Source organism: Aspergillus sydowii, assembly GCF_001890705.1.
Source record: "Aspergillus sydowii CBS 593.65 unplaced genomic scaffold ASPSYscaffold_2, whole genome shotgun sequence".
Taxonomy (NCBI): Eukaryota; Fungi; Ascomycota; class Eurotiomycetes; order Eurotiales; family Aspergillaceae; genus Aspergillus; species Aspergillus sydowii.
In genome coordinates this window covers 2,479,308-2,505,256 of record NW_024467860.1, presented here as the reverse complement: position 1 = coordinate 2,505,256, position 25,949 = coordinate 2,479,308, and the positions used below count along the sequence as shown (strand labels likewise).

At 51.0% G+C, this 25,949-nt stretch overlaps 14 protein-coding genes across 14 annotated transcripts; 7 read left to right on the top strand and 7 right to left on the bottom strand.

Moving 5' to 3' along the window:
- Window positions 1–3: 3 nt before the first annotated feature.
- ASPSYDRAFT_76423 (HpcH/HpaI aldolase family protein) lies at window positions 4–2,050 on the top strand (the record flags this gene model as incomplete). Its single annotated transcript, XM_040850855.1, has 5 exons — window positions 4–19; window positions 1,055–1,188; window positions 1,243–1,394; window positions 1,444–1,679; window positions 1,746–2,050. The coding sequence occupies 5 exons, from the start codon at window positions 4–6 to the stop codon at window positions 2,021–2,023; spliced, it is 816 nt and encodes a 271-aa protein (XP_040706445.1). The 3' UTR covers window positions 2,024–2,050.
- Window positions 2,051–2,281: 231 nt separating this feature from the next.
- ASPSYDRAFT_55453 (RraA family protein) lies at window positions 2,282–3,658 on the bottom strand (the record flags this gene model as incomplete). The annotated part of the gene is made up of 2 exons (XM_040849041.1): window positions 2,282–2,551; window positions 2,603–3,658. 2 exons carry the CDS (start codon window positions 3,656–3,658, stop codon window positions 2,282–2,284), a joined length of 1,326 nt encoding a protein of 441 aa, XP_040706444.1.
- A 379-nt stretch (window positions 3,659–4,037) lies between these two features.
- Window positions 4,038–5,871, top strand: ASPSYDRAFT_76422 (putative MFS transporter; the record flags this gene model as incomplete). The annotated part of the gene is made up of 5 exons (XM_040850854.1): window positions 4,038–4,229; window positions 4,295–4,463; window positions 4,517–4,670; window positions 4,734–5,173; window positions 5,255–5,871. The coding sequence occupies 5 exons, from the start codon at window positions 4,038–4,040 to the stop codon at window positions 5,869–5,871; spliced, it is 1,572 nt and encodes a 523-aa protein (XP_040706443.1).
- A 136-nt stretch (window positions 5,872–6,007) lies between these two features.
- ASPSYDRAFT_55449 (FAD-binding oxidoreductase) lies at window positions 6,008–7,792 on the bottom strand (the record flags this gene model as incomplete). Its single annotated transcript, XM_040849039.1, has 4 exons — window positions 6,008–6,939; window positions 6,996–7,042; window positions 7,090–7,443; window positions 7,500–7,792. 4 exons carry the CDS (start codon window positions 7,790–7,792, stop codon window positions 6,008–6,010), a joined length of 1,626 nt encoding a protein of 541 aa, XP_040706442.1.
- A 557-nt stretch (window positions 7,793–8,349) lies between these two features.
- On the bottom strand, window positions 8,350–9,834 carry ASPSYDRAFT_86309 (carotenoid oxygenase family protein; the record flags this gene model as incomplete). Its single annotated transcript, XM_040851640.1, has 1 exon — window positions 8,350–9,834. The coding sequence occupies one exon, from the start codon at window positions 9,832–9,834 to the stop codon at window positions 8,350–8,352; it is 1,485 nt and encodes a 494-aa protein (XP_040706441.1).
- A 324-nt stretch (window positions 9,835–10,158) lies between these two features.
- Window positions 10,159–12,325, bottom strand: ASPSYDRAFT_86308 (uncharacterized protein; the record flags this gene model as incomplete). Its single annotated transcript, XM_040851639.1, has 4 exons — window positions 10,159–11,203; window positions 11,268–11,389; window positions 11,464–11,595; window positions 11,648–12,325. 4 exons carry the CDS (start codon window positions 12,323–12,325, stop codon window positions 10,159–10,161), a joined length of 1,977 nt encoding a protein of 658 aa, XP_040706440.1.
- A 302-nt stretch (window positions 12,326–12,627) lies between these two features.
- Window positions 12,628–12,813, bottom strand: ASPSYDRAFT_144895 (uncharacterized protein; the record flags this gene model as incomplete). Its single annotated transcript, XM_040841479.1, has 1 exon — window positions 12,628–12,813. The coding sequence occupies one exon, from the start codon at window positions 12,811–12,813 to the stop codon at window positions 12,628–12,630; it is 186 nt and encodes a 61-aa protein (XP_040706439.1).
- Window positions 12,814–13,570: 757 nt separating this feature from the next.
- ASPSYDRAFT_41308 (glutathione S-transferase family protein) lies at window positions 13,571–14,828 on the top strand. The gene is made up of 2 exons (XM_040846251.1): window positions 13,571–13,996; window positions 14,027–14,828. The coding sequence occupies exons 1-2, from the start codon at window positions 13,623–13,625 to the stop codon at window positions 14,340–14,342; spliced, it is 690 nt and encodes a 229-aa protein (XP_040706438.1). The 5' UTR covers window positions 13,571–13,622; the 3' UTR covers window positions 14,343–14,828.
- Window positions 14,829–14,835: 7 nt separating this feature from the next.
- On the bottom strand, window positions 14,836–16,946 carry ASPSYDRAFT_657022 (uncharacterized protein). Its single transcript, XM_040850321.1, has 3 exons — window positions 16,922–16,946; window positions 15,054–16,860; window positions 14,836–14,994 (listed from the first exon to the last, which is right to left on the bottom strand). The coding sequence occupies exon 2, from the start codon at window positions 16,778–16,780 to the stop codon at window positions 15,074–15,076; it is 1,707 nt and encodes a 568-aa protein (XP_040706437.1). The 5' UTR covers window positions 16,781–16,860; window positions 16,922–16,946; the 3' UTR covers window positions 14,836–14,994; window positions 15,054–15,073.
- A 1,175-nt stretch (window positions 16,947–18,121) lies between these two features.
- Window positions 18,122–19,136, top strand: ASPSYDRAFT_41306 (uncharacterized protein). The gene has a single exon (XM_040846250.1). The coding sequence runs from the start codon at window positions 18,611–18,613 to the stop codon at window positions 18,932–18,934; it is 324 nt and encodes a 107-aa protein (XP_040706436.1). The 5' UTR covers window positions 18,122–18,610; the 3' UTR covers window positions 18,935–19,136.
- Window positions 18,993–19,726, bottom strand: ASPSYDRAFT_656931 (uncharacterized protein). Its single transcript, XM_040850320.1, has one exon. The coding sequence runs from the start codon at window positions 19,537–19,539 to the stop codon at window positions 19,171–19,173; it is 369 nt and encodes a 122-aa protein (XP_040706435.1). The 5' UTR covers window positions 19,540–19,726; the 3' UTR covers window positions 18,993–19,170.
- ASPSYDRAFT_41304 (uncharacterized protein) lies at window positions 19,395–21,447 on the top strand. Its single transcript, XM_040846249.1, has 3 exons — window positions 19,395–19,469; window positions 19,517–19,723; window positions 19,781–21,447. The coding sequence occupies exons 2-3, from the start codon at window positions 19,538–19,540 to the stop codon at window positions 20,960–20,962; spliced, it is 1,368 nt and encodes a 455-aa protein (XP_040706434.1). The 5' UTR covers window positions 19,395–19,469; window positions 19,517–19,537; the 3' UTR covers window positions 20,963–21,447.
- A 379-nt stretch (window positions 21,448–21,826) lies between these two features.
- On the top strand, window positions 21,827–23,461 carry ASPSYDRAFT_55451 (uncharacterized protein; the record flags this gene model as incomplete). Its single annotated transcript, XM_040849040.1, has 7 exons — window positions 21,827–21,843; window positions 22,018–22,288; window positions 22,310–22,384; window positions 22,562–22,802; window positions 22,864–23,062; window positions 23,131–23,211; window positions 23,269–23,461. 7 exons carry the CDS (start codon window positions 21,827–21,829, stop codon window positions 23,459–23,461), a joined length of 1,077 nt encoding a protein of 358 aa, XP_040706433.1.
- Window positions 23,462–24,297: 836 nt separating this feature from the next.
- Window positions 24,298–25,752, top strand: ASPSYDRAFT_28256 (uncharacterized protein; the record flags this gene model as incomplete). The annotated part of the gene is made up of 3 exons (XM_040844492.1): window positions 24,298–24,540; window positions 24,621–25,516; window positions 25,575–25,752. 3 exons carry the CDS (start codon window positions 24,298–24,300, stop codon window positions 25,750–25,752), a joined length of 1,317 nt encoding a protein of 438 aa, XP_040706432.1.
- Window positions 25,753–25,949: the final 197 nt, after the last annotated feature.

Sequence of the window (25,949 nt, the reverse complement as noted above, 5' to 3'; positions counted from 1 at the left end):
AATATGGCTTACTCGCATTGTAGCCAATACAGTTCCCCGGCATGGCTCGTGCATCCGGAGATCACCGCAAGGCCACATTGTGGAAGCTCACAGTCGTCGTCGCCCCACGCGGGGTTTCAGCGGGGGAGTGGTGCCTCATTAGGGCTATCAAGGCCATGATTAGTGGATTACATGTTAGAGACGGACTGCCTCACCCCGCCAGACGGACTGGAGCACTCCGTGACAGACGGCGCCGTGGAAGACGGTCCAGGCGGATCCATATGGCTACGGTGATCTGACACCGTCGCAATGGTATTCTACCTCACCCCACGATGCCCAAATCCAGTGGGGAAACTGACCTCCCACCCGTATCGTCAGCGAGGCCCCCACACCCTGCAGCTGTTATGGCGGGCACTTATCCAGGCTAAGATGATGCTCAAAATAAACAGCTTGACTGCCAATCGCTTTGGCAGAACATTGGTCATGGGTCCAAGCAGGGCGCACGGTATGAAAAAGATTGCAAGCGCTGCCTTGAACTGGTCATTTGTCATGTACAGTGCTTATGATGACTTTCAGCCTTCGGTCTTTGCATTGTCCACGTTAGTTCGTTCCAGAAAGTCATCGAGAGTCCGGAGAGCACGCCTGGTCTGGGGCACCTTTTGATTCCAAGCATTTCAGATGTCTTGTTGGCAGGGCTTGCCATTGTCGCTAGAATGGATGTACAGATATTGCGCAATAATTACAGCTTCCAATGCTTAGATGTTCCAGCTATAATTCCAAGTAATGCTCCTCATGTAAATACACTTCTAGGCTTAGTAACAGGTCGTCAAGGGCTCATATTCCTGAATGTCAGCAACGGGGTCTGTTCTCCGCTGACCATCCGTATCGACGCGCAGGCGGATATCTACGTCCGCACGTTGACGATGGTAAGGTCGTCGGATTTACGAGACCTGAAGGATTATTTCCAAGCTTTTATGAATATGCCAAACGCTTCCTCGACACACACACGGGTTCTTAGTCAATCACCTTTGCTTGGTACTGCAAAGCATCGTCCTCGCGATGCCATTCCCATCAGCAACCACCACCACAATCGAACACCCGCAATTGCGCCTCCTAAATGCCCTTCGAGCAAATGCGAGGCCTATCATGACATTTATGGGTCTTCCCTCTTTCCGCACGGCTCAAGTTGTAGCGCAGACCGGCCTTGATGTTCGCATCAACCTCCACCCCCTTCATACGTTATCCTCACTAATAGTCGCCAAGGGTATCATCATCGATTGCGAGCACGGACATATCAGCGACGATGCAATGCACAGTGCGACAGCTGCCATTGCTGCATTTGGTGTATCACCTCTTGTTCGCATCAGGGTGAGTCACGGGGATTTGATCAAACGCGCCTTGGATGCCGGGGCCCAGTAAGCGAGCCTCAACGTACTTGAAATCTTAGTACTAAGCCTTTGAAAGCGGAATCGTGGTACCACAAGTCAATACAGCAGAGGAAGCCCAACGCGTTGTTTCTGATGCAAAGTTCCCTCCAGAGGGGCTTCGAGGGCAGGGCTCCGCCTTCCCGGCAATTGCGCACGGCGTCGACATGGCAACTTATATGAAGACGGCGAATGAGACACTGATTACCTGTCTCCAAATCGAGACAAAGGCGGGCCTCCAGAACGTTGACGCTATCTGTGCTGTGCAAGGTGTTGGTTAGTCATGGGCACATCACCGTCGAGCCTTTTTGCTCTCGAAATGCTTCGCTAACCTCTGTGAAGATATGATTTTCATCGGGCCAAATGACCTGGCGCTGTGTATTCTGGGGTATGTTCCTGAAAAGGGCGACGAGCCGGAGTTTGTCGACGCCATTGAGAGGATCGTTGCGGCAGCCAGAAAGCATGGCAAGTGGGTTGCACGGTTGTCGAACAATGGCTCTTCTTGCAGGGAGCATCTGAGAGTATTTGATACGGTGGCGCTGAGCTACGATGTCCGGGCCATTCAGAACTGGTACGCAGCTGAGTTGCAAGTGGCCCGGTCTGGCTTGCATGGAGACTAGATGCATAGATATCAAACCACAGCTTGCCCCGGTGTCTAGCTTGGAAATATGATTGCGCCGCTGGTGACGAGTACTTCTACTATTCGCCTTTCAGTATTTGGCCACTTATACTAGACCCAAATGATATAGGGAACACAGGATGCGTAGCACAATTGGCTTCAATTAACGATATATAACTTCAATGCGAGGACTGCATGGTAATTCATGTAAACAGTGTATGTATTGCAGGTCTAAATCCGTACGAGTTACGCGCATCCATCATCTAGTCCTCCGCTGCAGCGTGTGATAGCCAAGCTCCCTGCGCGCCTCCGCGATTGTGGCTCCATTGCTGGTCATTTCTCTAATTCTGGCCTCGCTCGTCTCGATCTTGCGCGCAACCTCCGCCACTTCGCGGACTCGGTGGCGAGGAATAATAACGACCCCGTTGGCATCAGCCACGACAATATCGCGAGGCTGGACGCGGACCTTGCCAATGCCGATAGCCTCATTAATGCCCCCGACCTGGACACGGTCCTTGCCTGTTCGCATCTAACGCCCAGCGGTGAATAGCGGATACTGGTCGTCAATCGCCAGATTGACGTCGCGACACACACCATCAATCACAGTCCCAGCAATGCCTCGGAGTCCTGCATACTGGGTCATAATATCACCCCATACAGTGCAGTCAGTACGGCCGCCGTTATCAATGACCACCACATCGCCAACGGCTATATCATCGATAAAGTCCCCAACACTTCCTGGCGGGTCGCTGGCAGGTGTATAACGCACGGTAAACGCAGGCCCAACAGTAACCTTCTTATAGTCGGCCAGGGGCATGATTCCAAACGCTTGCCCACGGATCCCAAGTTTATCCAGTGCATCCGACACCGCGGGCCCGTCCAGACCAGCAAATAGGGCCACCAGTTCTTGGTCGTCCGGGCTGGCGTTCTTGGGATTCTTTCTCGACGGGGCAGCTTTTGGCGCTGCAACGGACAGTATTTCCTCGCGGATGGCTTCGAATTTGGCGTCGTGCATAACCTCAGACACAGGCCTACCGGCTCGAACATCCTGGACCATAAGGGCCTCACGGTGGGTGATCAGCTCGCCCAGTTGCAGGACCTCTTCAATGCGCTCCGCGGGAACAAACACCGTGCCACAGATATCAGCGATCACATAGTCATCCTCGGAGACCATGACACCGCGCATCTGCACTCGTGCGCCGGAGCTGATTTGCACCAGGCGACTACGCCCACTGATCATAGTCACGTCGCGGCCGTAAACAGGGTATCCGACTTCCTGGTTGCCGTTGATATCACGACACATGCCATCAATGACAGTCCCACGGATACCTTTTTCCTTCGAGGCATTGGCAATAATGTCCCCCCAGCACGAGACGCCTTCCAGCCCACCCGAGATCACAAGGATGCGGTCGTCCGAGGTAACAGCGTCGATAACCGTGGTGAACGGGTGCGCTGTAGCGGTATTGTCCGTCTTGGGGCCGACTTTGACTGTGCTGGCGCGCCCGACGATCTTGGGGCAGTTCCAGAGTGGTCGGAGGCCGTATGTGGCGCCTTTGAGCTGGAGGAAGTCCAGGGCGTCGGACACCGCGTTGGTGTCGAGGGCGGCGAGTCGGTTAAGGATGCTTGGTTCAGGCATGGTGGATCGTCGTAGTGTTGGAATACGGTATAGCTGGGCTACGAGCTCCGGGGTCTTGTCCTGCTCCTATTTATGAGTCTCTAACTGAACCCTACTGGTACGCAAAGTGCACCAGAGAGAAACGTCTCGGGGGGGTGTCTCTGCCCCGACGGGCCCCAGACCCCGTACTTTGTCCGTGAGGGTTTCTTTCTCTGTTCTTTCTCCGTTCGCATTCAGGATTTCCGTCTCCGTGGACGGCCCGTGATGTCCGCTGGTTCTTTGGCGCACGGACGGGGCTGGCTGCGGCGGAGCAATCTTACTCTACTGAGTGGGTGTGTTAAATAGCAGGAATTGTTCTCACTCTGCCCGCATTCGAGACCCATCGACACATCTCGTCATTATGCCCACGGTAAACCTAGGACGCGCGTCGAGGGAGGAGGACCTGGCCGATGAGAAGGCCAGCTGTGAAAATGTCGAGGACTGTGCCAACATCACCACCATCGACAACTTCCACGTCCTCGGCCTTGCGTCAGACGATGCAGACTTTTACCGTAACTTTGACCCTGGAAGGAAGGGTAAGATGTTGCGAAAGGCAGGTGTCCATTGATTCCGTTTCCGTCTCCGCAGCGACAACGGCTAATGCCCCCCGTATTGAAGATTGATATCCGACTGATCCCCATGCTTGCTGTGCTTTACTTGATTTCGCACTTGGACCGCGCAAACATCGGCAATGCGAAGATCCTGGGGCTGACTGAGGATCTGCGCCTGAGTGGTCTGCAGTACAACATTGCCCTGAGTCTATTCTTCATCCCCTATGTTCTGCTTGGTGGGTGCGTCATATATAACATGCAATCTGCCCTGGCATTAATCGGAGTCTAGAGGTCCCAAGCAACATCCTGCTAAAACGCTTCACCCGCCCCTCCATCTATCTTGGGGCCTTGATCGTCACCTGGGGAATTATCATGACTCTCACTGGCGTCGTCCAGAACTTTGGCGGGTTAGTCGCCCTCCGAATCTTGCTAGGAATCTTCGAGTACGTGAACCGCTCTCAAATACAGGTGTTGTGCGGACCTTGGTCTAATTTCTTCAATCCCAGATCAGGATTCTTTCCTGGCTCTGTGTACTTGTGTTCGCTTTGGTACATGCCCAAGGACCTTGCCACGCGGGTTGCGTCATTCTTCTGTGCCAGCGCACTGTCCGGCGCATTTTCCGGTCTTCTGGCCGCCGGTATCAGCAAGATGGACGGCGTTGGAGGGTACGCGGGCTGGCGCTGGATCTTCCTGATTGAGGGCTTGATTACTGTCGTCCTGGGGATCTTGTGCTTCTTCTTACTCATAGACTCGCCGCGATTGTCGGGCAAGTGGCTTGACCAAGACGAAATCCGGTACCTAGAGATACAGCAGTTTATTAAGGAAGGAGGCCAGTTCATGGAGGAACACAAAAGGACAACATGGAAGGATGTTTGGGGCGTGATGCGGAACTGGCGGCTTTATTTACTGGCTTATATTATGATGTGCCAGTCTGCTTGCAACTACGGTTTGTTTTTGTCTGCCATCTTCCATTTCCTACTACCCAGGGTCCTACTGATTCATTCACTCACTCTCCCTCTCTTGCCAGGAACGAAGTTCACCCTGCCTACCGTCACAAAGGCAATGGGCTTCAATGGCGTCGATGCACAGCTCATGACCGTTCCGCCCTATATTGCCGGTGCCATATCGGCGGTGCTTCTCTCCAAGCTCTCTGACCGGTACTACTGGCGAATGCCATTCGTCGCAGCTCCCTTACTCCTCATCATCACGGGGTACGCGATAATAGTGGGCCTGAAGGGAGACCTACAAGCGCACGTTGGCCCCGGGTTTTTTGCCCTGATTGTAGCCTGCATGGGCATCTACCCGACTTACCCAGCGACAGCCTCGTGGGCAATGAACAACCTAGCCCCCTCCAAGCGGCGGGCGATTGGGAGCGCGTTCAATATTTGCCTTGGTAACACCGGTGGTATCATCGGCAGCTACATGTACCTTGACCGGGAAAGCCCGACGTATCCCACGGGATTTGGGCTATCGTTGGCGTTCGGTGCCTCGGGCCTCGTCGTGGCTGTCCTTCTCGAGCTGTCGTTTGTGTTTGCCAATAGGCGTAATCGCAGGATGTCCGAGACTGAGGTTCGGGAGACTTACACCGACGAGCAGTTGCTAGTCCTGGGCGATAGGTCTCCGTTGTTCAAGTACACCTTGTAAAGGCTGGGTGTCTTCTCTTCAGCAATTGATAGCTAGCGAGCTGTCCATCCTTGCGATAGAGTATATGGCATTTCTTTATCTCCTACGTACGGGTTATAATGTGCTATTACCCAAAGATCATTTTCAACGAACACAATCATAGTTTGACCATGTTGCTTGAGTTCCAGATACCCGACTTCCCTGGCGAAATAATACCATGTGGATCCAGTGGATCCTTGAAGGAACGCACAAGCCTAGCCATTGCACCCCGGTTAAAGCTATGATGGGACGCGACCTCATCCATAAAACTGACGTGGGTGCGGTACTCCGAATAGCCGAGCTTCACCGTCATATCCGTCAATTCTTGGAGAAGAGTCCTCATTCGGCTCTGCTCGGTATCTTTGTACATCACCAGGTCAATGGGGATCGTGTATCGTGCGAATACATGAAAGTCGGCGACAAAATCGAACCCAGCATCCATGGTCAATTGCTTGGCTTGCAAGTACCACTCATACATCTCCCGGCCAGAAGGCGGGATTACTGGAGCAAAGGCAACATGCCCAGCGTTCTGTGCCCGAAAGTGTAGCGAATTGAGGGAATGTAGTGTAGGCCTACCCGTTTGAGGAAGGATTTCAGGCTCCTCGCCAATGACTTCGGCGTCCAGCGTCTGTCCGGGTGTACTGGTGTGCAACTTGGCGGTTATTGCAGCGCCTGGGATTGCCCCAAATGCGCGTTTCACAACCGATAATTGGGCTTCCACAAGATCCCGAGGGCCGTATAGGGAAAATAAGTTCACCCACCATGGCCAGCCTTGCTCAGCCTGTATCTCTTTCAAAATCTTGTCAGGAATTCCAGTGGTACCGACATATGGCGCGATTTTAGCGCGGACAGCCTGGTTCTCAGCAGCTCCCATCACAAGACAGACAATGTTTGCGAGGCCCGGGGAGGTACTGAGAATTCGACGACGAAGCAGGTCAGTTGAAATTCCCACCAGCGGCACCAGATCTTCTTCACGAGGAACGCTAACTTCACACTTGACAAAGGCCTCGGGGGCCGGAGTACAGTGCATGCCAATCTTGGTGACAACGCCTTATAGGTGGTCAGTATAAAGCTGCCTATCTCGTTCTTTATAGAGCATGAAATACCTAGATTTGATTGGAAGAACAGGCCATCCACACTTGGACCTAGACCGCTGGACGAACGTCAGCCGACGAACTAAGCAATACGGAAAAGACGAACCCCTTGAACAAAGCGAAGCATTTATTCCCATCCATTGCCCCCATCCCCGTTCGGACAAGTTCGCCATTTGGCAAGACGACTTCCATGCCACATTGCATCTGCGAATGCTCGCCCTCGGGTGTATATCCGAAACCACGATCCAGGGCATTCCCCACGATGGAACCCCACCCGAGAGAAGGGACTGATGGCCATAGCTTAAGACCTCGTTTCTTCACCTCGTCATACAGATCGAAGAAGGTGACACCTGGCTCGATAATTGCGTAGGCGTATTCTTCGTTGATTTCGATGATCTTCTTCATCAGATGTAGATCGAGTACAACACTTCCCCGGACTACAGGGGATGAACCCCCATATCTGTTCATGGCGTGGTCAGTCTTCCATTTCCAGGCCACTTGATCTGGTCCTCGCACCCCAGGTTTTTCCCCCGCGAGACAGTCCACAGCGGCACACGGAACCTATTGGCAGCACTGACGATAAACTGGACTTCCTCGACGGTCTCAGGACGTACGGCACCACTCGGGGTGTGGTCGCTAGCGAGTGGGAAAGGATCACCATAGCTGTATTGTTCATGGGGTCCTTTGGGGGCACCAGAGGTGTGATCTCGCGAGACATTCGATGTACCAATTTTGCCGGCCACTGTATCAAAAAAAGCATCCAATGTTTCCTCGGTCACATTGGGAGGAAGAACGCGTGCTTGACTCATCGCGGTTTAAATCCACCGAATGACCGATTGCTTGTGAGTGGATTGTATGCAACTCTTGATAACTGGAAACAAAGGTGTATGATGGGCCCTGGCTTTATAACCCTACAGCTTTATGCACAGATCTGGTTGTGATGTGCCGGTGCCGGTGGCGCGCATCGGCAATGTGGGGAGTTCCCGGCGGGGTGGATGATGCGGCAAGTTAAGTCGACGGCGCAAGGGCCAGGAGAGAACGACGATTAGTGGTTGATTTGATAGCAGTCCTATGGGAGAGAAGGAAGACGACCATATCTACTTTTAAGGAAGCAGGGGGTGGTATTGCCCTTTCCGTCCTCCAAAAAGCGAGATAACAGTATTCTATACAAGACGCGGACAGCACAAGAATGAGTAGACTAAGCGACCTCCCTATTACAGGTTTCCACTGTTGCCTGAAGTAAAGATTTGTACTTTTTATTTGGTCGTGAACACAGCACCTTTTGATCTCGACCTATATATCTATAAACAGTTTTACATTGCTGAAGGATGCATTCATATAGTAAGTGATGTCGACGTGGCATTTATTACATGTCTGATTCCAAGGCCCCCCTTCCACTAATCTGAACATCACCGAGCTCCCTGACAAGACTACGACGCTCTCCCAACTGCTCGCTAGGCACCCAGTTACCATGGATCTGACCTCGAATCCTGTAGGGCAGTCGGATCAGAGCCGTAGGTCTACCGAAGTCCCTGGTATCCAGGACAACAAGCTCAGACAGGTTAGTGGACTTCTTTTCCACCATGGTCAAAACCCATCCATCGCCCTGGGGGGCATCCTTTTGCCGAGGAATAAAGACTGGCTCTTCCACATGACAGTTTTCCCCCGGGTTATAGAATACTGTCTTCCGCGTCGCGGTGTTCAGCATCGCGAGGCCGTTCAGCGATGGGATCACTCCAGGTCCTGATGAGGGCCCCAGCACCACGTCCAAGAATAAGTGGGTGTACGGCCTAGTCATGAATCGTTCGTCGATTCTTGGGAATTCCGAGGGCACGTCCAAGATAACCTGGGGGTCGGTGATCCGACTACTGCTGGGCCTACTCAGGTCGAATTTCCAGCGCACAAAATCGGCCTTTCCTGTCGGCGTCGGTGGTGGCATAGCTCGTCCTCCATCCGTCGCCGGGAAGAAGGGCAGCTCATTGTCGAAGACACGCGACGACTCCATGTACAATACCTCGCCCTCGTCTTCCTGCCAGGCGCCGGCTGTATGGAGCGCGATGCAGTTGTCCCACTCATACACCCGAGATTCACCTACTTTCCAGCCCTTTGGGAGGTATTTTCCCGGTCGCCTCGGAGTCATAACGAAGGTCGCAGGCCGGTTGGGGTTCCACGCCCAATGGTGCTCTCCAGCCTTCAATCGTTCAAGCTCGGCCTCGAAGGGCCATAAAACGAGAATGATAAAATCGGGAGTGATAGCACAGTCGTGGACCATAGCGCAGTGCGGAAGCTTGATCCATTGTTCATCTTGCTTTTGCCCTTTCTTGTTAAGGGCGTAAATGACGACATCCAAACTAGCCAGGCCTTTGGCCTCGTAGCCAAAGACAACAAGCTCATCCGTATATGGGTCGACTTTGGGATGTGCCGTAAAGGTCTTGGCGGCGACTTGGCCCTCGAATGGATCATACCTGATAGTGTCGAGTGTGTTGGGGTCGATTTCGTATGGGAGAGCCACTTCCTTGAGGGCAAGCAGACGCCCTGCCCAGTAAACCATGTTTGTGTTTGCCGTAGAATCCACGGCCGCTCGTACGCAGGGATGGTGCGTGAATGGGTTGCGATAGAGTCCAAACAGCCGTCGGTTGGCCTTTCGCTCGAGTTTGAGGCGCTCGGTATCGACGTATTTGGTCTTCATATCGACTTGGCCATTGCAGATTCGGAATGCGGAAACATGTCCGTCGCCTTCGATAGGGATGTTATTCTCGGGAGACGGAGGGTAGAAAGGGTCGGCCATGATGCGATAGAACGTTCCATCGATCTCCTTGGGGATTTCCCCATAAACCATCAGATCCGCCATTTCGGTTTCAATTCGGCCGGGAGCTGAGGCCCATGGCACGCTGAGTGCAGGGGACCATTTGCTGGAGTATTCATTGATGTCTGCCATCATAAATCGGAGGAAATAGTAGTGTAAATGTTCAAGAGGCGTTTTCTGTAACTGCAACCTGTGAAACCGAGCTGGTTATATAGTTGACTATACCCTCGCCTTTGATATCGGCCCCTCCGGAACGGCCCCACCTCCGCCGGGCGGGTATCGAATCAGAAAAGGCTCCCGCCTCAAGGCGCATTTTAGCCCTCTTTGGTTGGTCGGTCGGAGCAATAAGGTTGTACTAGCTAATCCTACTTATACGACCCCAGACTCCAGCCCCGGCAGAAAGTCGTCTTCGGCGATCTGGATAGCCGACGCAAGGTCTTTCAAAAGATTAACTAGGCCATGGACCAGTCTCGGCGACAAGCCTTCACAGTTGTACGACCGGTTTAATACGACCTCCGAGATGATCTCTACGGCGACTTCCGTGGTAAGGAGCGGGGTAGTAACACGCTGGGTACCCCGAAAATCGCTTCGCAGCATTGGTTCAGAACAGCCATTGCGGATGAATTCCCTAGCATCGGAGGACGAGACATCATTGAGACATACCACCGAATCAGTATAGGCCACCGGAACCGGAACCCGACCGCGCACGCGCGAAAGTATCGAGTAAGCAAAAAGCACCAACCCGGCGTGATACACCATGATGATCTGGAAACTTGTCAAGCGATCGAGCAGCTTGAAGAGGCGGAGGACTTGGCCAGCGTGCCAGATGGCCTCGCGCGCCTCGGCGGTTTCCGGCCAGTCCTTCATGATCTGATACATATCTCGCGACTCTTGTTCGCCCGCCTTCCCGGCCAAAGTTTCGATGTTTCTGATCGAGACATTGAGCGCCATTGAGAGGTACGACACGATAAAGCAGCCAATGTTGGGCGCGCAAATGTGTGAACTGAAAACATGGTCGAATTTCGTGATGGCAGTCTTTAGTTCTCGTTTGCGGCTCAAAGTGCTATCAGGTCCATCCTGGCTCATGGCGTGTGGTTGTTGAGCGGAGAGTTGGTACTCCGTGATTAACCCTCCTATCAAATGAAAGCTTACTTTCATGGCCAAACCGCTGTCCAGAGATTCGGTGATAACTGGGATGCTTGGTATAGAGACAAACAGATCCATAATTCGCGGTATGTAGTTGCAATTATGCCGCCGAGCCAAATATATCCGGCTCCACTCTGCATGATCCCTCGCTAGCCAGAGATCTCTGGGCTGTGGTACTGACGGGTAATAATCGGATAAAGACATCAGAGCGCGGGTACCCAGTGTCATGGACAACTGATTATCATAGACACAGAATCGTGCCACCAATCTCGGCGGGAGTCAGCATGTAAACGCAATCTGGTGAGCGGGTTTGAAAACAAGAGAAGGCTAACCTGTTGAAACTCTCGGCTCTTATCCATGCAATCCAGTTCTCGACAATACTTCCCTGATCATCCGTTGTAAGCAGCGGACGGATTTGTTCGGCACGTCTATGCTTTAGCTCTTCCCGCACGAACTATGGTAGAAGATTAGGCTTCTCTCCAAGATTGGCGGACCATTGGCTGGCCGGCCAGATATCTTTATACTCACAGTAGCAAGAACACTGGCAAATCTTCCTGCACGATGAAGACAGTCATCTTCATCATGCCAGAGCTCTAGCTCAAGACTGAGAAGGAATGCTTGATAGAGCTCAAGCTTACAGCTGGCTTCGGGTCTTTCGATCTGAGCGCCGGTTAGTGATCGCAAATAAAGTCGTCCGCAAAGGCATGCGCACCTTCTCGAGAATACGTGACCGCAATAGCCGGCGTAGAGTAGTCCCCAACTGATGCAGAACGGGGGACGATGTGTTAAGCGCGCTTGCGGCCACAATGATCGCCGAAAGTTCCATATTCCGTGTGCTTGGCTCAAATGATGCGGAGTGGATCCACGAGTCGACCTTTTTGTCATGCTTTGTGAGGAATGAGTGTACTAGCATGTTTAGCAAGGCCGGGGGTGGGAATTTAGAACAGAGGGTCTGTAGACAATCCGGGGACTGGTTATGTGCACATATGATAAGGGTGCCGAATAAAGTATCCCGTTGGGACTGATTGAAGCGGCACGGAGCCGATGAACAGATTTCGTTTAACAGAGCCTCGGGTTGTTCGCCAGTGGGTGGTGAGTTCATCTCGCCAGGAACAGAATACCACAGCGATGTTTTATATGCTTCAATTGCTTGTCTTATTCTTCCTCTTGTGATCAGTCCGTCCCAACCACCACCATACTCGAAATCAGCCTCGAGGAAATCTGCGAGGGACGTCTCTAGGTACGGTTCCGTGTCCGGCATTAGACATGGTGCTAATTGTTCCGCTGTATCCAGAGCTTGGATGCTTTCAAGCGGGGGTTCAGTAGTAATCCACGCGAGGTCGGGCGTCGCGCCGTCCATGAGAGGCGTGGGCCCAGTCTCAGCACTCATTGGAAATGGCCCGGTCCCCAATGTGGGCGAACTGATACTACTACATCCACCTACTCTTGCATAACTCGAGTCTAGTGATAAGACTCCATCCCCGTTCGGCGTACACACTATACCGCGTTTCCGGCAGCGACGGCATGGCTTCTCGTCATCACATTTCACTTTGGCCGCAGCGCATACTTTACACGCTTTCGACACACGTCGAGAGAGGTGATGGTGTGGTCGGGATGGGGAATTTAGCCCAGATCCCTCTCCGGCATGTATTGCGTAGTGGCGCCGGAGGAGGTCCCTGGTAAAAATCAAGGTCAGCAAGTCCTTGGAGCAAGATTTCCGACTACGAGCCTCCTTGCAAAGCCTTTCGCGCAGTATGAGCACACGAATGGGCGTTGAGATGTATGAGTCTGGTGATGTCTAGCCAGATGATCTCTCCGTGAATATGTGCGCTCACATATCTCACACCGATAGGGGCCGCTCCCACTCGAAAACAACATCTCGGGCGTCGAATTTCAATGCGTCGATGATGGTTCCTCTCCGTCTTCTCTGGCGGGCATATATGATGGCGTTGACGGTCCAAGAATAAATCCTATTGCCGAGGTAAACAGTGCTGCTCAGGATGGAGTCGTTCAGCAGGCAATACCGTATTGATGACTCAGCGGAAGTACTCTCGATGAACATCTGACAATTCGGATCGACAGCACGGCAGGTGGATTATCTATAAATTAAGGCCTACTCCTAAGATTTATTAATTATGTCTTCCTCTATATTTTAAATTCTATTATAAGTATTATTATGGTAATATATGTATTACCTGACTCGATATAATTGTTATTTCAGGGCTATAACCCTGGCTACGGCAACGCCTGGTATATAGATATATAAGGAAGCTTGTAATTCGAGGCAAATGTCCACGACAGCCGAGGGGTTGTCCACCCATCCGCGACCAGCTTTTGAATCCACGTTGTCACTAGCATAATAAAAGCAATGCATCTTCTATCTCTGCCAGAATTACCCCAGTCACTGCTTCAAGCTACCGCATCCGCCCCAAAGAGCCAAGGGGTGATGTCATGTTCCACTAATTAGTAACGGCCAATTTTAACTCTTTACTACCAGTGGAGACGGCTCCAATAGTTTGTACCCCAACATGACCTCTGACTTGATGTAACTCAGTGGCAATACTGAGCTAATATTCTCAATTTGTCAGCAGCGTCTTCCTATATAATTAATGCGCTTTTCTCACGTCAAGGTTACTAACTAGTGATTGCGTATTCCAAAAAAGATTCCTTGAATAAGATCCATCAATATGCAACCGCTTATACTCCACGCCCATGCCACGGGCCCTAACCCCATCAAGATCGCCATCGCCCTCGAAGCCCTGCATCTCCCCTATACCGTTCAACAGTGGGATTTCGGCGACGACCCCCAAAAGGGCGTCAAGGGCGAAGCTTTCCTCCGAATAAATGAAAATGGTCGTGTGCCAGCACTCCAAGACCCCAACACCGGTGTGGTGTCCTGGGAATCCGGTGCTTGCATGAACTATATCCGGCGCGTTTATGACAAGGATAACATTTTGGGTCCGGTAGGCGATTCCGAACAGGATATAGTCGACTTTGAGAAGTGGGAGTACTTCTTGCTTTCGACGCTGGGGCCGATGACTGGACAAACGAATTGGTTTCGGTAAGTTACGGTAACTTATATTCTGTCAAGCTTGAGATTGACCTTTGATAGCCACTATCACGCAACCCGTAACGAAGACGCCCTGCAGCGCTACTCAGCGCAGACAGAACGCTGCTATGAAGTGCTGGAGGGGCAGCTCAAGAAGTCCGGCGGGCATAGCATCTTGCCTGGACGGATCACGGCAGTCGACTATCATTTTGAGCCTTGGGTGCGACAGTTTGGCTTTGCGGGCCTGACGCTGGACAAGTATCCCAATATCCGTCAATGGTTAAACGAGATGACTGGACGGACGGAAGTTCAACAGGCATACACGAAAATCAAGGGAGCTGCTCCGGAATTTCCCTAATTCCAAGTCGTATCGAGCGCGGATTAACTAGTGGAGAAGAGCTAGAATGTCACAAAAAGGAACCATTCGAAACCTGCACATCGCATGGATTATGTATTACTCTACATACTCCTTAGATTGCTCTATTCCCAGGTGAATATCCCATTGAATGGTAGGAGCAATGGCTAGTTGATGTTATCAAGGAAATACAATAGTTACATAAAATCGCGATGCATGCATCCTCTACCTAACCAACTCCTTTCTTATACTCGGCAAGAATACAGGTCTCTCCGGCCTATGTACAGGTGTAAAGCTATGCTAGTATATAGTCGCGTCTGGACCTTGTACTCGTAACGTTGTTGTCGGGTCATCGTGCGTGGGCAGAGTGTACAGTGTCGCATCTGGCTCGTATAGGGGTTTCGTGCGTGTGGAGAGGCTCTTATACAGGTCATTAGACAATGCAAGGTTGCGTTTGGCTCCTGTAAGAAAGAAAGACTGCCAAGTCCCTGATGTGCTTCTGGCCGGTTAGTTTGCATATTCATGTTTGCGTGCCTGCCTCTCCTTGAGGTAAAATAGGGAGAAAGTACCTGTCAGTAGCCAATATATATTGACTGTACCTTGATTTATAGAAACGGACCTTGCGACAGGGCAAGGAGGGTCCAGAGGAGAGGAGCTTAATCAGGTCAAGTCAGTATTGCAGTTCCAGACCGAGATACAGGCAGACAGACATACCAATAGAAAGTAAAGACAGATCAAGACATCTTCGCCGGAACCCTCGCGATATACTTCAGATATCTCTTTGTGGACATCCTCCGCAGAGTCTTTCCATACTTGACCATGATAAGGAAAGTCAACGTGCAGACCAGCGACATCATCCCGGCAGTGATGAAGCAATTCTGCAGGCCCATATTCGTGTACCAGGGTGTAATCGCGTAGCTGAAGCCAAACCCAATCGTATTCCGCATCATCATCACCGACACCGTCGACTCGCCGCCGATTTCCTTCAGACAGTCAACATTATACGACACCGCGATTGCCCCGCCCGTCACGGTTCCAAAGGTCATCAGCCCCAGCCCGAACACAAGCCCTACCCAGTGGATATGGTGGTCTGCGCCCACGCCCCATAGAATCAACCCCGCTGCGGAAATGACTCCTGAGATTAGGAGTGGCCAGAGACGGTGCTCGGGCTCGCGGATGCCACCATTACGTCGTGCGAGAGCAAGCGCGAATTTGTCTGCACCGGGCCCACACCAGGCGGCTGCGAGTGCTGCGCCGATAATAGGGCCTGTGTATACACAGCCAACGAGGGCGGCTGTCCAATTATAGGGAGGGGCACTGAGTACAGGGCTGGTTGTACCATTCAGCACATTATACCAGGCCAGATTGATTCCATACAGGAACCCGGACCAGAGAACAGTGGGGAACTGGAAGATAAAGACCACCGGGTAGTAGATCATGCGGAGCATGTCCATGTTGCTGGGGCGGCCGGGGAGCGCGGTGAAAAATTTGAAGCTTTTGGCGAGGCGGAAGACGCCCTTGGGGTTGTTGTGCTCAGGCGTGATGTCCGTGATGAGCTCGGGTTTGGGGGATGATGGTGTTTGGGATACCTTGCCAGCAGAAGCAGCAGTAATATCGCCATCCTTGCTTTGAGAACCTTCTAGGACAGGTGCATTTGGGGAGGGAGGGGGTCCTCTTTCTTCCTCATTATCGGATAATGGTGAGGACTTAGGGTTAGGCTCGGCCTCGCCTTCAACGGAGTCACGAAAGTAGATAGTTTCCTCGAGGAACAAGAACAAGACGACGAAGCAGAACGCGGCAAAAATAGCTCCAAACTGCATTGTCCAGCGCCATCCATATGCATCATTGAACCATCCCGCAACCAAGGGGGCAATAAAGGTAGAGCCAAATAGTACAAAGGTATAAACACTTGTAAAGGCTCCCCGTTCATGAGCGAAAAAGAGGTCAAAGATAGTGACTTCAGGTAATGCCTCAAAGGGCGATGCAATAATCCCGATCAGTACACGGTGCGCATACCATTCACCAGCAGTACTGGAATATGCGGTCCACATGGCCATCGGGACAACCAGTAGGGTTGACAGGAGATAAACACCACGACGGCCATATGTCAGGGCCAGCGGCTGCCAGATTAACGCAGGGCCCCAACCGAAGAATAGAATCATAAGGCCATTACCCTGTACAAGAGTAGCCGTATCGATACCTGTATCGCGTGTAATATCCGACAGAAGGGAGTACTGCAGGGAAGTCGGGATACCCATAGCTAGATTATATAAGTAGACCATGGATAGAGCAAGTAACTTGCGGCTTCTAGTCCAATTCAGGGGGTCCTCGGGGTCAGCACTCGGCCTGGGGACCAAGACGATATCTGCTTTACCGGCTTGTTCGTCTACATCGACCAGTCGGACCGTGCCGGGGACGAAATCGTTCGCGTCGGGGGCCATCTACGCAGATCTAGAGGAGAAAGGGCGCGAGAAAACAAAGTAATGGAGCCAAACACAGCTCGAGAATAGGGAAGATATGGCTGATAGCGGTGTTGGATTCGTCTTTCTGCCTGAGCAAGAGCCATTCAGGGGCCTCCTCACCTTATTTAAATAACCAGGAAGATGGGGTGACAGTTTTCCATGCGGAGAAACGAAACGACAAGAGGGCATGTGGATGTTGTAAGTGGTAAACTGTAAAACTGAAAACGATATATTATCCGATCTGGACACTGTTACCTGGACGGGTATAGGTCTCTCCGCACTATATGTGAGCACATATATGAAATATCCTGCTTCTCATTAGCTGGAGAGATATGGGCAGTAGCAGCCCTGATCAGAGGCACCTGCAAGATAAGCGGAGAATGCGGGGTGGCGGCTATTGCCTCCACTGCACAGTGGTTAGGGCTCAGCTGCATGACATCCACGGGTGTGGGTAGGTCCTCTGTTCATATAAGCCATTGTGATTCCCCTCGAGAGGCGATGAAAATATATGGCTCCCTTGTTCTGTTATTTCATCGGGCAACTGTCAGCGAAGATGCGAATCCTTTGAGAGCCCGCGGCGGGATGTAGACGCCACAACGGGAATAACCACGCACATCTACTTCTTGGCATCTGGGCAACTTAGCCAGAAACGCCAATTTGGGTTATCGCATCCCTGGAGGTTATCATTCTTTACGATTGGTGGTGAGGACAAAACATAAAACAGCATGTATAAGTCGGTAATTAACGCTGCTTTTGACAGCCGCGTTCCGGCTCCTCCAGGTGAGGAATCAGACGCCTGAGTATGAACGCTCGAGTTTCGAAAATCACATTTGATGGAAAAGGCACTGCTGTGTATGGATATTCTGATTTCCAACCTTAAATGCTCTGTTGCTTCAAGTGATCTAATGAAGCGTAACCTCGAACATCAGCAGGCTTTCTGCCATATTTGTTTTTGAGAGCTCAAGTACTAGGAAAAGAATGAGACTAGTGTCTTCAGAAAATAGACTACGAAAAATAACCACAGAATTGCCAGGAAGGTAATAGATATACTTGAGCTATGGCTATTATTTATCTATTGACCGATACGCTGCTACTATTCACGTGACACCATGTTGTAAGAGAAATGCGTATATAGATTGCATCCAGCCACTTATCTGTGGGACAAGAATAAGCATAGAAGCATGGCAAAGCCCTGGCTTCAGCTACTGTCCGAATGGCGCCTCCACGGTTTGCCAAATGCTCTGTGGCCCTACGGGTATCTCATCCACGGCTTGTTTGACATCAATTGCATGTTTCTCGGCTGATCCAAACAGAAGAGTTAGACTCGGCCGCACGCCCCTGCTGAGCGCCGTCATTCGTGGAATGATCAATGCTATGGTAGCATACTTCATTCCTTAACTCTTAATCTCGATGGAATGGTACGGCCGTTATGAAGAGGTCTTCTTATTTCACAGGAGCAACGACTCCACCTTGTCTCCATCAGCCCCAATTCTTCAGTCGTACGTCCTGGTTGTTCACCTTGACATGTTGCGCTTTGCGCTTTACGGATTTCAGCCAGTGCTAAAATAGCATGATTGCGTGGTTTGATCACCGGATCTTGACGGCTGGAAAACTCGGAGCGTCGTTGTCACTAACTTTAGTTACAGAAAGCTTTACCAAGTGAGGAATAGGTTCGACAGAAGTACTGCAATCCCAGCACCGCTGATCTCAGCAGAGCGTTGGCAACAACTTCCTTTCTCCTCCCCCTTTTTTCTTTTCTTTTTTCTTTTTTTTTTTTTGCTCCCAAGAAATCTCTCCACGGGGCCCATCATGTCGACGCCAATTGCAAATAAAGACCATGCAAAACGACAAACCTCCCTGGCAAGACTTATGAACGAACGCAATATACATTTTCATTCCATAGACGACCCTCTCCCTCCAAGCCTACAGCGCGAGTACAATGTAGTGCAGGCGATTGAAGAGGCGACATATGAGAAGAATCGGCAGCACAGCTCAAGTATCACGAATGAACGGAAGAACGCTATCCTGGAAGCAGTCCGGTCGTGCCTGAAAACCGAGCATAATGAACAAGATTGGCGACAGCAGGTCGAAACAAAGATTCTAAACCCTCTCACCACGCACCATGCATGGTAAGATTTATCCTTGATCCCATTCTAAATGAGCCGTATCATTGCGTGGGACCCCAACAACTTACGCCTTGCCTACAGTATCTAGTGCGCCAAACGCTTATGGCGAGCGGATTTCGAATTTCCTATTGGCGATGAACGCGGTGAAAGGTGGGACAATCTTCGGAGACGACGACGTAAACGTGTAAAATGTGCTTGCCCAAACTGGTCTATGGAGTAAGTAAGCCATGGAATTTCTGATTGCTACGAATGTTTGCCTGGGAGACCTACTAGATCTAACTCAGCCCCGTCGCTCCACAGGAATCTTCGCCCCAAGGACCGTGTCTTCAAGAGCTTTCGTGGTAAGGAAGTGCAGTATGAGCCGGATCTCCAAGGTCGAATACCAAAGGGGCTTCGCCCAGATTTAGTCGTGGGATTATATAACGGGCTCAAAACGTCCAGGATCCTCAACGCACCGGCCAGATTAGACCCGCGTAAATGGGTGGGAACGGTTATAGAACCCGACATTTTCGCCAAAAAGGACGCCAAAATTAAGAAAAATAGTGGGATGATCTTCCCCTTTCTTGTTCTTGAAGCTAAAAGGGCAAAGGCACCGGATAGCCTGGAGGACATGGAGCGGCAGATGGCACTTCCAGCGTATGAGATGTTGCGGACGCAGAAACGTCTCCTCGAGAGTTCGACGGCGGTGCAGGCCAACGACAGGCTGCCAAGAGTATGGCTTGTCAGCTTCAAGGCCCAGATCTGGAAGCTATACGTCGCTACTACGGAGCGTGATGAGGATGACGAAGATGCATACGTAGGTGAAACCCAACTGGCCCCCTTGGGAGCTCTAGCGGCATGCTGACACCTGCAGAATATTTATACTGTATGGAGTGGTGACATCTCAGGAAGACGGGGTGCCCTGAAGCTCGTGCTACTGCTTGACTGCGTCTTTGACTGGGCATTGGATATATATCGACTTGATATCCACGAGAGGCTACAGTCGATGATGGTACCTGACTCCAAAGCCTGTGGTGCCAAAATCGCACCCTCCGTCTCCGATTTATCCGACACTTTGGGGAAAATGACTATGGCCTCTGGCCCTCAAAATCTAGAGACCATCCATGAAGAGGTCAAGGACGTCATCAAGTACAAACAAGGTTGGGTTCGCGATGCAAGACGAGTCTTGGTTACTGGGGAGGGGCTCCTGATCACCGCGACTAATATAGCGGACATCTTCGAGAATTTCCAGCACCCGGACCATGCAAAGCGGTTTGCACGGCTAGTCTGGCAGTTACTTCGCAAAGACCCTTGGCTTTTCCCCAATGAATCTATATTAGACATGGTCAGAGAAGAATGGACAGGCGAAAAGTTCAACAGGCAACAAGTAGTCGAAAAAGACATACCAATATACCTGCAATTGGAGGTCTACGCGTATCTTGACCTTGACTGGCAGCCGACAAGAAAGTTGATATTCGTGGCCATTACTGACGACGGCATCACGGAACTATTCAGACGCACACAGGATGCTACTGGCAGGACGTGGGCAGATCGCGATGAAATTGAGACAGCCGCAGAATCAGTGGCCAACGTGGAGGAGTTTGTAGACGAGCTCCGCAGATACCGCGAAGCCCCGTCTGCATCCGAAAACCTCAGAGAGGCAATAATCCGATGGCACCATCAGCTTATCTCCGGTTCCGATGGTCAGTTGGAGTGGATGCCAGTTTCTGTGCCGAGCTGCGATAAGGCGTTTCAGGAGATCTTCTGCATGTACAAGGTCGGCCAAAAGCAACAATCGGAAAGCTTCTTGAAGATATGGCATAGTGTTCAGCCTACCCTGATTGCGGAATCTGAGAATGAGTCTTTCCTGGTTGCCGCGAATACGGACGAGAGAGACTGGCACCGGGTAGACCGTCGCAACAGGGGCCCCCGACTCTGCTCTGCATATACGTCTTTGAGAACTTGGACGATTTGGAAATTCATCGGACCGCGAAAACCCTGCGCTACTGGGAAAGACAAGGCGCGCAGCAGCTTGGTTACGATTACACCGTCCTGAGGGGGAAGTACTTATCTGGCTCTACACATTTTGATGACAATCGCTCCGAGGAGGAATATATTTCGCCCTGGGGAGCTGTCTTTCCTCGGAATGTCCGTCGCGCGATGCTGCCAAGCCCAGAATCGCTGATCCCATGAGTGGATCGAGGGATTGAAAAATGGCGGAACGGATGATGCTAGTTCTGAGGAGGAAGATTACTATACTGATGATAGCGATCATCGTGCCGATTGCGGTGGTGACTGGGATCAAGATGAAGAGGAAGAGGGTGCGGATAGTACTGAGGACGAGAAGACAGAGGCCGACAGCGACGATGGAAAAGACGAAGACGAGAGCAGTGACGAGGACAAACGGCGGTATCGTGAGACCAAGTTGAGGAAGAAAAAGAAACTGACGTGATAAAAACATACAACAGCTGGGATTCGCATGTGGTCACCCACCATACTACTAACCAGCCGGCGTGTGGCTTAAGTACGGCTGAGCGGACGGGAAGCCCTGTTTTCCACACCCTGTGGTCGTATGTACTGACCGTCACTAAACAGTGGTATATAGGGTAACTGGAGATGAGTGTTCAGCTTATCTGCCTCTGGGCTTAGTTACGAGAAATTAGAGGAGCATTAGTATTATATAGCTAATCTTATATATTAGTTAGTGAAGGTCCTGACTGGGTATAGCTTATCGTATTTGATTCTTGAGTCTTAAGACCCCACAAATATTATAGCCCGGGGCTAATACCGGTAGAGGGATTTAAAGTAAAAAAATGAAACTTGTAGTCCACACCTCAGTCGCAAAGCTGAATCTGAAATAGCACTTTTTAATAGACTCCAACGTCTGACCGTCTCCCTGGGTATTGCTGCCCTTGCCTCCATGATCCGCCGCTTTCAGTCAGATCTTGAATGACACGTGTAATAATGGGAGTCAATCCTTAAACAAGCGGACTAGTTCATCTGACAGTTGCACGTTCCCATCGCCCGCTCCCACGACCACGCCAGAAAACCAGCTAGGACTACTTCAGCTGACGGGGCCTGACGCACTGTATGCCCTCTCGTCCGTTTGAGTCCTGGCGAGGTCGCTGTGTCGGATATCAGCGCAGTTAGAGAGATTCATTGGGTCGGCGGGAAGTATATGAAATCGCCATGGTATCAGACGCTCACGCCCAAGGGGGTTCAAAATCTCTTTAACACAAATAAGCCACAATTCCACAGCGGGAACCGGCGTCTTCTTTCTATGCCAATGTCTGATACCACTCTCCGCGTGGTGGAACCGTTGGCCGATTCCAGGATCCAATTTACCATTCACCGTATGAAAGATGACATGGAACAAGCAGGTGTTGTCAATGTCCATAAATAGTGGATCCTCATTACAAGCGACATCATCGGTGAGTTGAGTTTTGGGCAATCACTTGGCCTACTCGAGATTGGAACGGTATAGTCAAGTTACTCAAGGGACAAAAAAAGAGAGAAAAGGAACTGACTGCAGCACAGGAAAGTCAATTCATCACTAATCTCAAGGCTATTAGTATGGTGGAAGGCCTCAATACAACTTTCCCTTCTCTCATCAAGCTGGCCAGTATCTGCCGTCTCCTTTTTCATTCCCGATGAGGTATCTGGCGGCCACCGAATGGTGCAGTACGCCAATGAAGCCATTGCCCGCTACAAAAAACAGCTTGTCACCAACGCCGAAAAGCCAAAGGGGTCGCTTTTTACCAGACTCTACAACGCCACTGCAGACGAATTAACCGTTGCCGAGATTAGAGATGAAGCTATTAGCTATATCATCGCGGGAAGCGATACGACTGCTACCTCTCTGACATATCTCGTGTGGGCTGTTTGTCATAATCCCAGTATAGAATACGCCTTGCTGGAGGAAGTCAACTCTCTTCCCCCCCGGCTTCAACGACCAAGATACTCGTCAACTGACGTTCTTGGGCCAGGTAATCAACGAGGCCCTCCGTTTGTACGCTGCTGCGCCCTCTGTACTACCCCGGGTGATGCCATCTGGAGGCAGAATTCTTGCTGGCCACTTTGTCCCAGAGGGGACCACTATCAGCAACCAGGCTTACTCTCTACACCGAGATCCAACAATATTTCCAGACCCTACTAGGCAAGGACCACATCTCGTTATAAATCGTATCACCCTTTTCCATATCCTGACTTCCTTTTTTTGCTTAGGTTTAATCCATGTCGCTGGGAAACCCCCACAAAAATGATGAAAGATGCGTTTATGCCATTTGGCGGAGGATCTCGCAGTAGGTTTCCTTAACCGAGGGCGCATCTTTCTTTTTTTTTTAGCAGAGCTTCACTAATCAGTGTACCAATCTGCATCGGGTTACATCTAGCCTTACAGGAGATTCGTCTAGCAACTTCTTATTTCTTCCGCGCATTCCCTCGTGCAGAAGTATTTCACGGGAATAGCACTGAAGAAGATATGGATCAAGTAATACACTTTCTGATGGCACCAAAGGGGAAGCGGTGCTTGATAAGGTGGCTGGGACCGTCCTAAATTGCTGGTTGTGGAGAGTTGAAACGCTTTGAAGCTGGGTGGCAGAAGTTCTTGCTCAGGTCGATCTCGCCTTTCATCCTCAATGATGATGAAAAGAAAAAGGGAGCCTGAATAGATAGTTGACTCTAGGAAATATAATTACAGCCTTCACTGTGCAGGAGACACAATCGAGTTTCCAGCTGGCGCAGTCCTATGGTTGCTCCCTAGATACGGTCTATTTTCTGTATAGTAACTTTAGGGCAATCGCTGCTACTAAGCAATCTTCTTCACGAATTGAAATACGTACTGCAGTTTCCTGTGGGAAAGGGGAATCTATGTTGCGCTTTCTTNTTGGTTAGGTCCCTAGTGCATAGCTTGTAATCTGGTCTCCTTTCCAATTCTCGAGTAATCCTGTTATAGTCACTAAAGGACATTGTCGGAGGTTGCCGAATGACGTGTTCAACCTAGGCCTGCGCAAATTCATGTCCTGTAGTCTAGCAAGACTGGGTCAGAATACTCGAGATGCTCTCCCTTACTTGTCTCCAGTGGCTATCTGAGAGCTGATCTCAGAGCAGAGCAGGCATTTGCACCCCTGCAGCATCGTCGTTACACAAGCAATCCGTACATGCAATCCTTGCCTCACGAGGAATGCATGCCGTGACAACACATCTGGCACATTCAAGGCTCACCGCATCGTAACTATTCCGTTACCGCCGGACGCGAAGATATATTCAGCAGAGTTAATCTGGGCCTGGAAATAGTTCCACACAATCCCTTGTTCGTATCTTCATTCTTTTCATCGCAGAGCACATGAGAAACTATCATTCAACCTTTGGCTTCGAAACTCTATACACACCATGCCAGACTCTCAAATTGTGCAGTTAGCGAAATCCGTTCTAGAAAGCTCAACAAAGATAGAAACGTATCTCCAGGAAAATGATTTACCACCCCTGTCATTTGAGCTGAATGGGACCGGCAGGTTTGGGACCATCCCTGTGCCGGCTGATATTGAAGCCACTCGATACAAGGCGCTTGAGGCGGGGACCGAACTTGTTGAGTTGCTCCGTGGCCCTTCGGGCTTCTTTAATCTAGCCATGGCTGTGAGTGCCTTCGTGGTCTTTTATCGTCCATGGCCGACATTACCGAATTCCAGAGGTAGGCTTACACCGTTCTTCCTTAGTACAATGGAGCCAGTCTACAGGCTATCGCACGGTGGGATATCCCAAGCAAGGTACCAGTCGATGGAGATATCTCGTACGCCAGCCTAAGCAAACAATGCGGTGGCATCCCGGAGCTCGCTCTCAGGTCTATTCTCCGGCACGCCATGGCCCACCATCATCTCTTTGTGGAGCCTCGTCCCGAGTTTGTTGCGCATTCGCCATATTCGTTGATGCTCGTTCAGGAGCCCCTATTAGCCGATAGCTTCTGGCTGACCAGCGATTTGGGGTTCTCTACACACCCTCACTTGGTTGAAGCCCTGACGAAATGGAGGGACCTAGAGCCTAACCATGCTGCACCCTCCCATCAGGCTGGTAAGGAAAAGCCGCGCTATGATCTCATCCAGGAGGATCCTGCAGTGGCAACGCGATTTTCAAGGGCAATGAAGGCATTCAGTATCTTCCCGCGAGGCCCATTCACTGTGGTCCAGAACGAAAACAGTGTCTTCTCCTCCATATTGAAGTACCCATGGGACACGTTGGGAGATGGCCTAGTCATCGATGTCGGTGGCTCAACGGGGCATCTAAGTATTCAAATTGCGAAGAACTTCCCCAACCCCAACCGCCGGTTCATCATCCAGGATCTCCAAAACTCTATGGCTGGGTTTGAGAAGACTGTTCCAGAGGACCTGACTGATAGAATTCAATTCGTTCCCTATAGTTTCCTGGATCCGCAGCCATGCGAGGGTGATGTGTACATGTTCAACAATGTGTTGCATAACTGGCCAGAGCACTACTGTGTTCGAATCCTGCGTAACCAGGTCGCTGCTCTCCGGCCTGGCGTGCGACTGATTATCACTGATGGGTTGGCCTTGCCCCGCGGGGAGAGAGAAGGTCTTCTTGCCCAAAGGGCGATTCGGTATGGTCCCACCTCTTCCTGAGTCTGTGAGCTTACTCGATCTCTGACACGCATCTAGATCAAGCGATCTCCTCATGTTGACCGTTTTCAATGCCGGTGAGAGAAGCGAAGCGGACTTCTCTCGCATCCTCGCCCAGGCAGATCCCAGGTTTCGCATTAAGAACGTTCAACATGTGTGGGACCCCACGGTGAACATGTTCCCTCAAGGAATTATTGAGGTGATATTTGACGCTTAAACTGTGAGTGCGAGCTATTCATAATTTCTAGACATTAACTGATCGGTACAGTAGACCTGTCCGGGACCTGTGCGGGAGGACTGGATGGAGCAGTTGGGATGAAGCGTCGTATCTTACTCTTGTATTACTGCGTTGTTAGTCAAGGGGTCATGGGAGAGGTAGCCAGGGGTTGCCCATTTATAGCCACGAGGACTTTG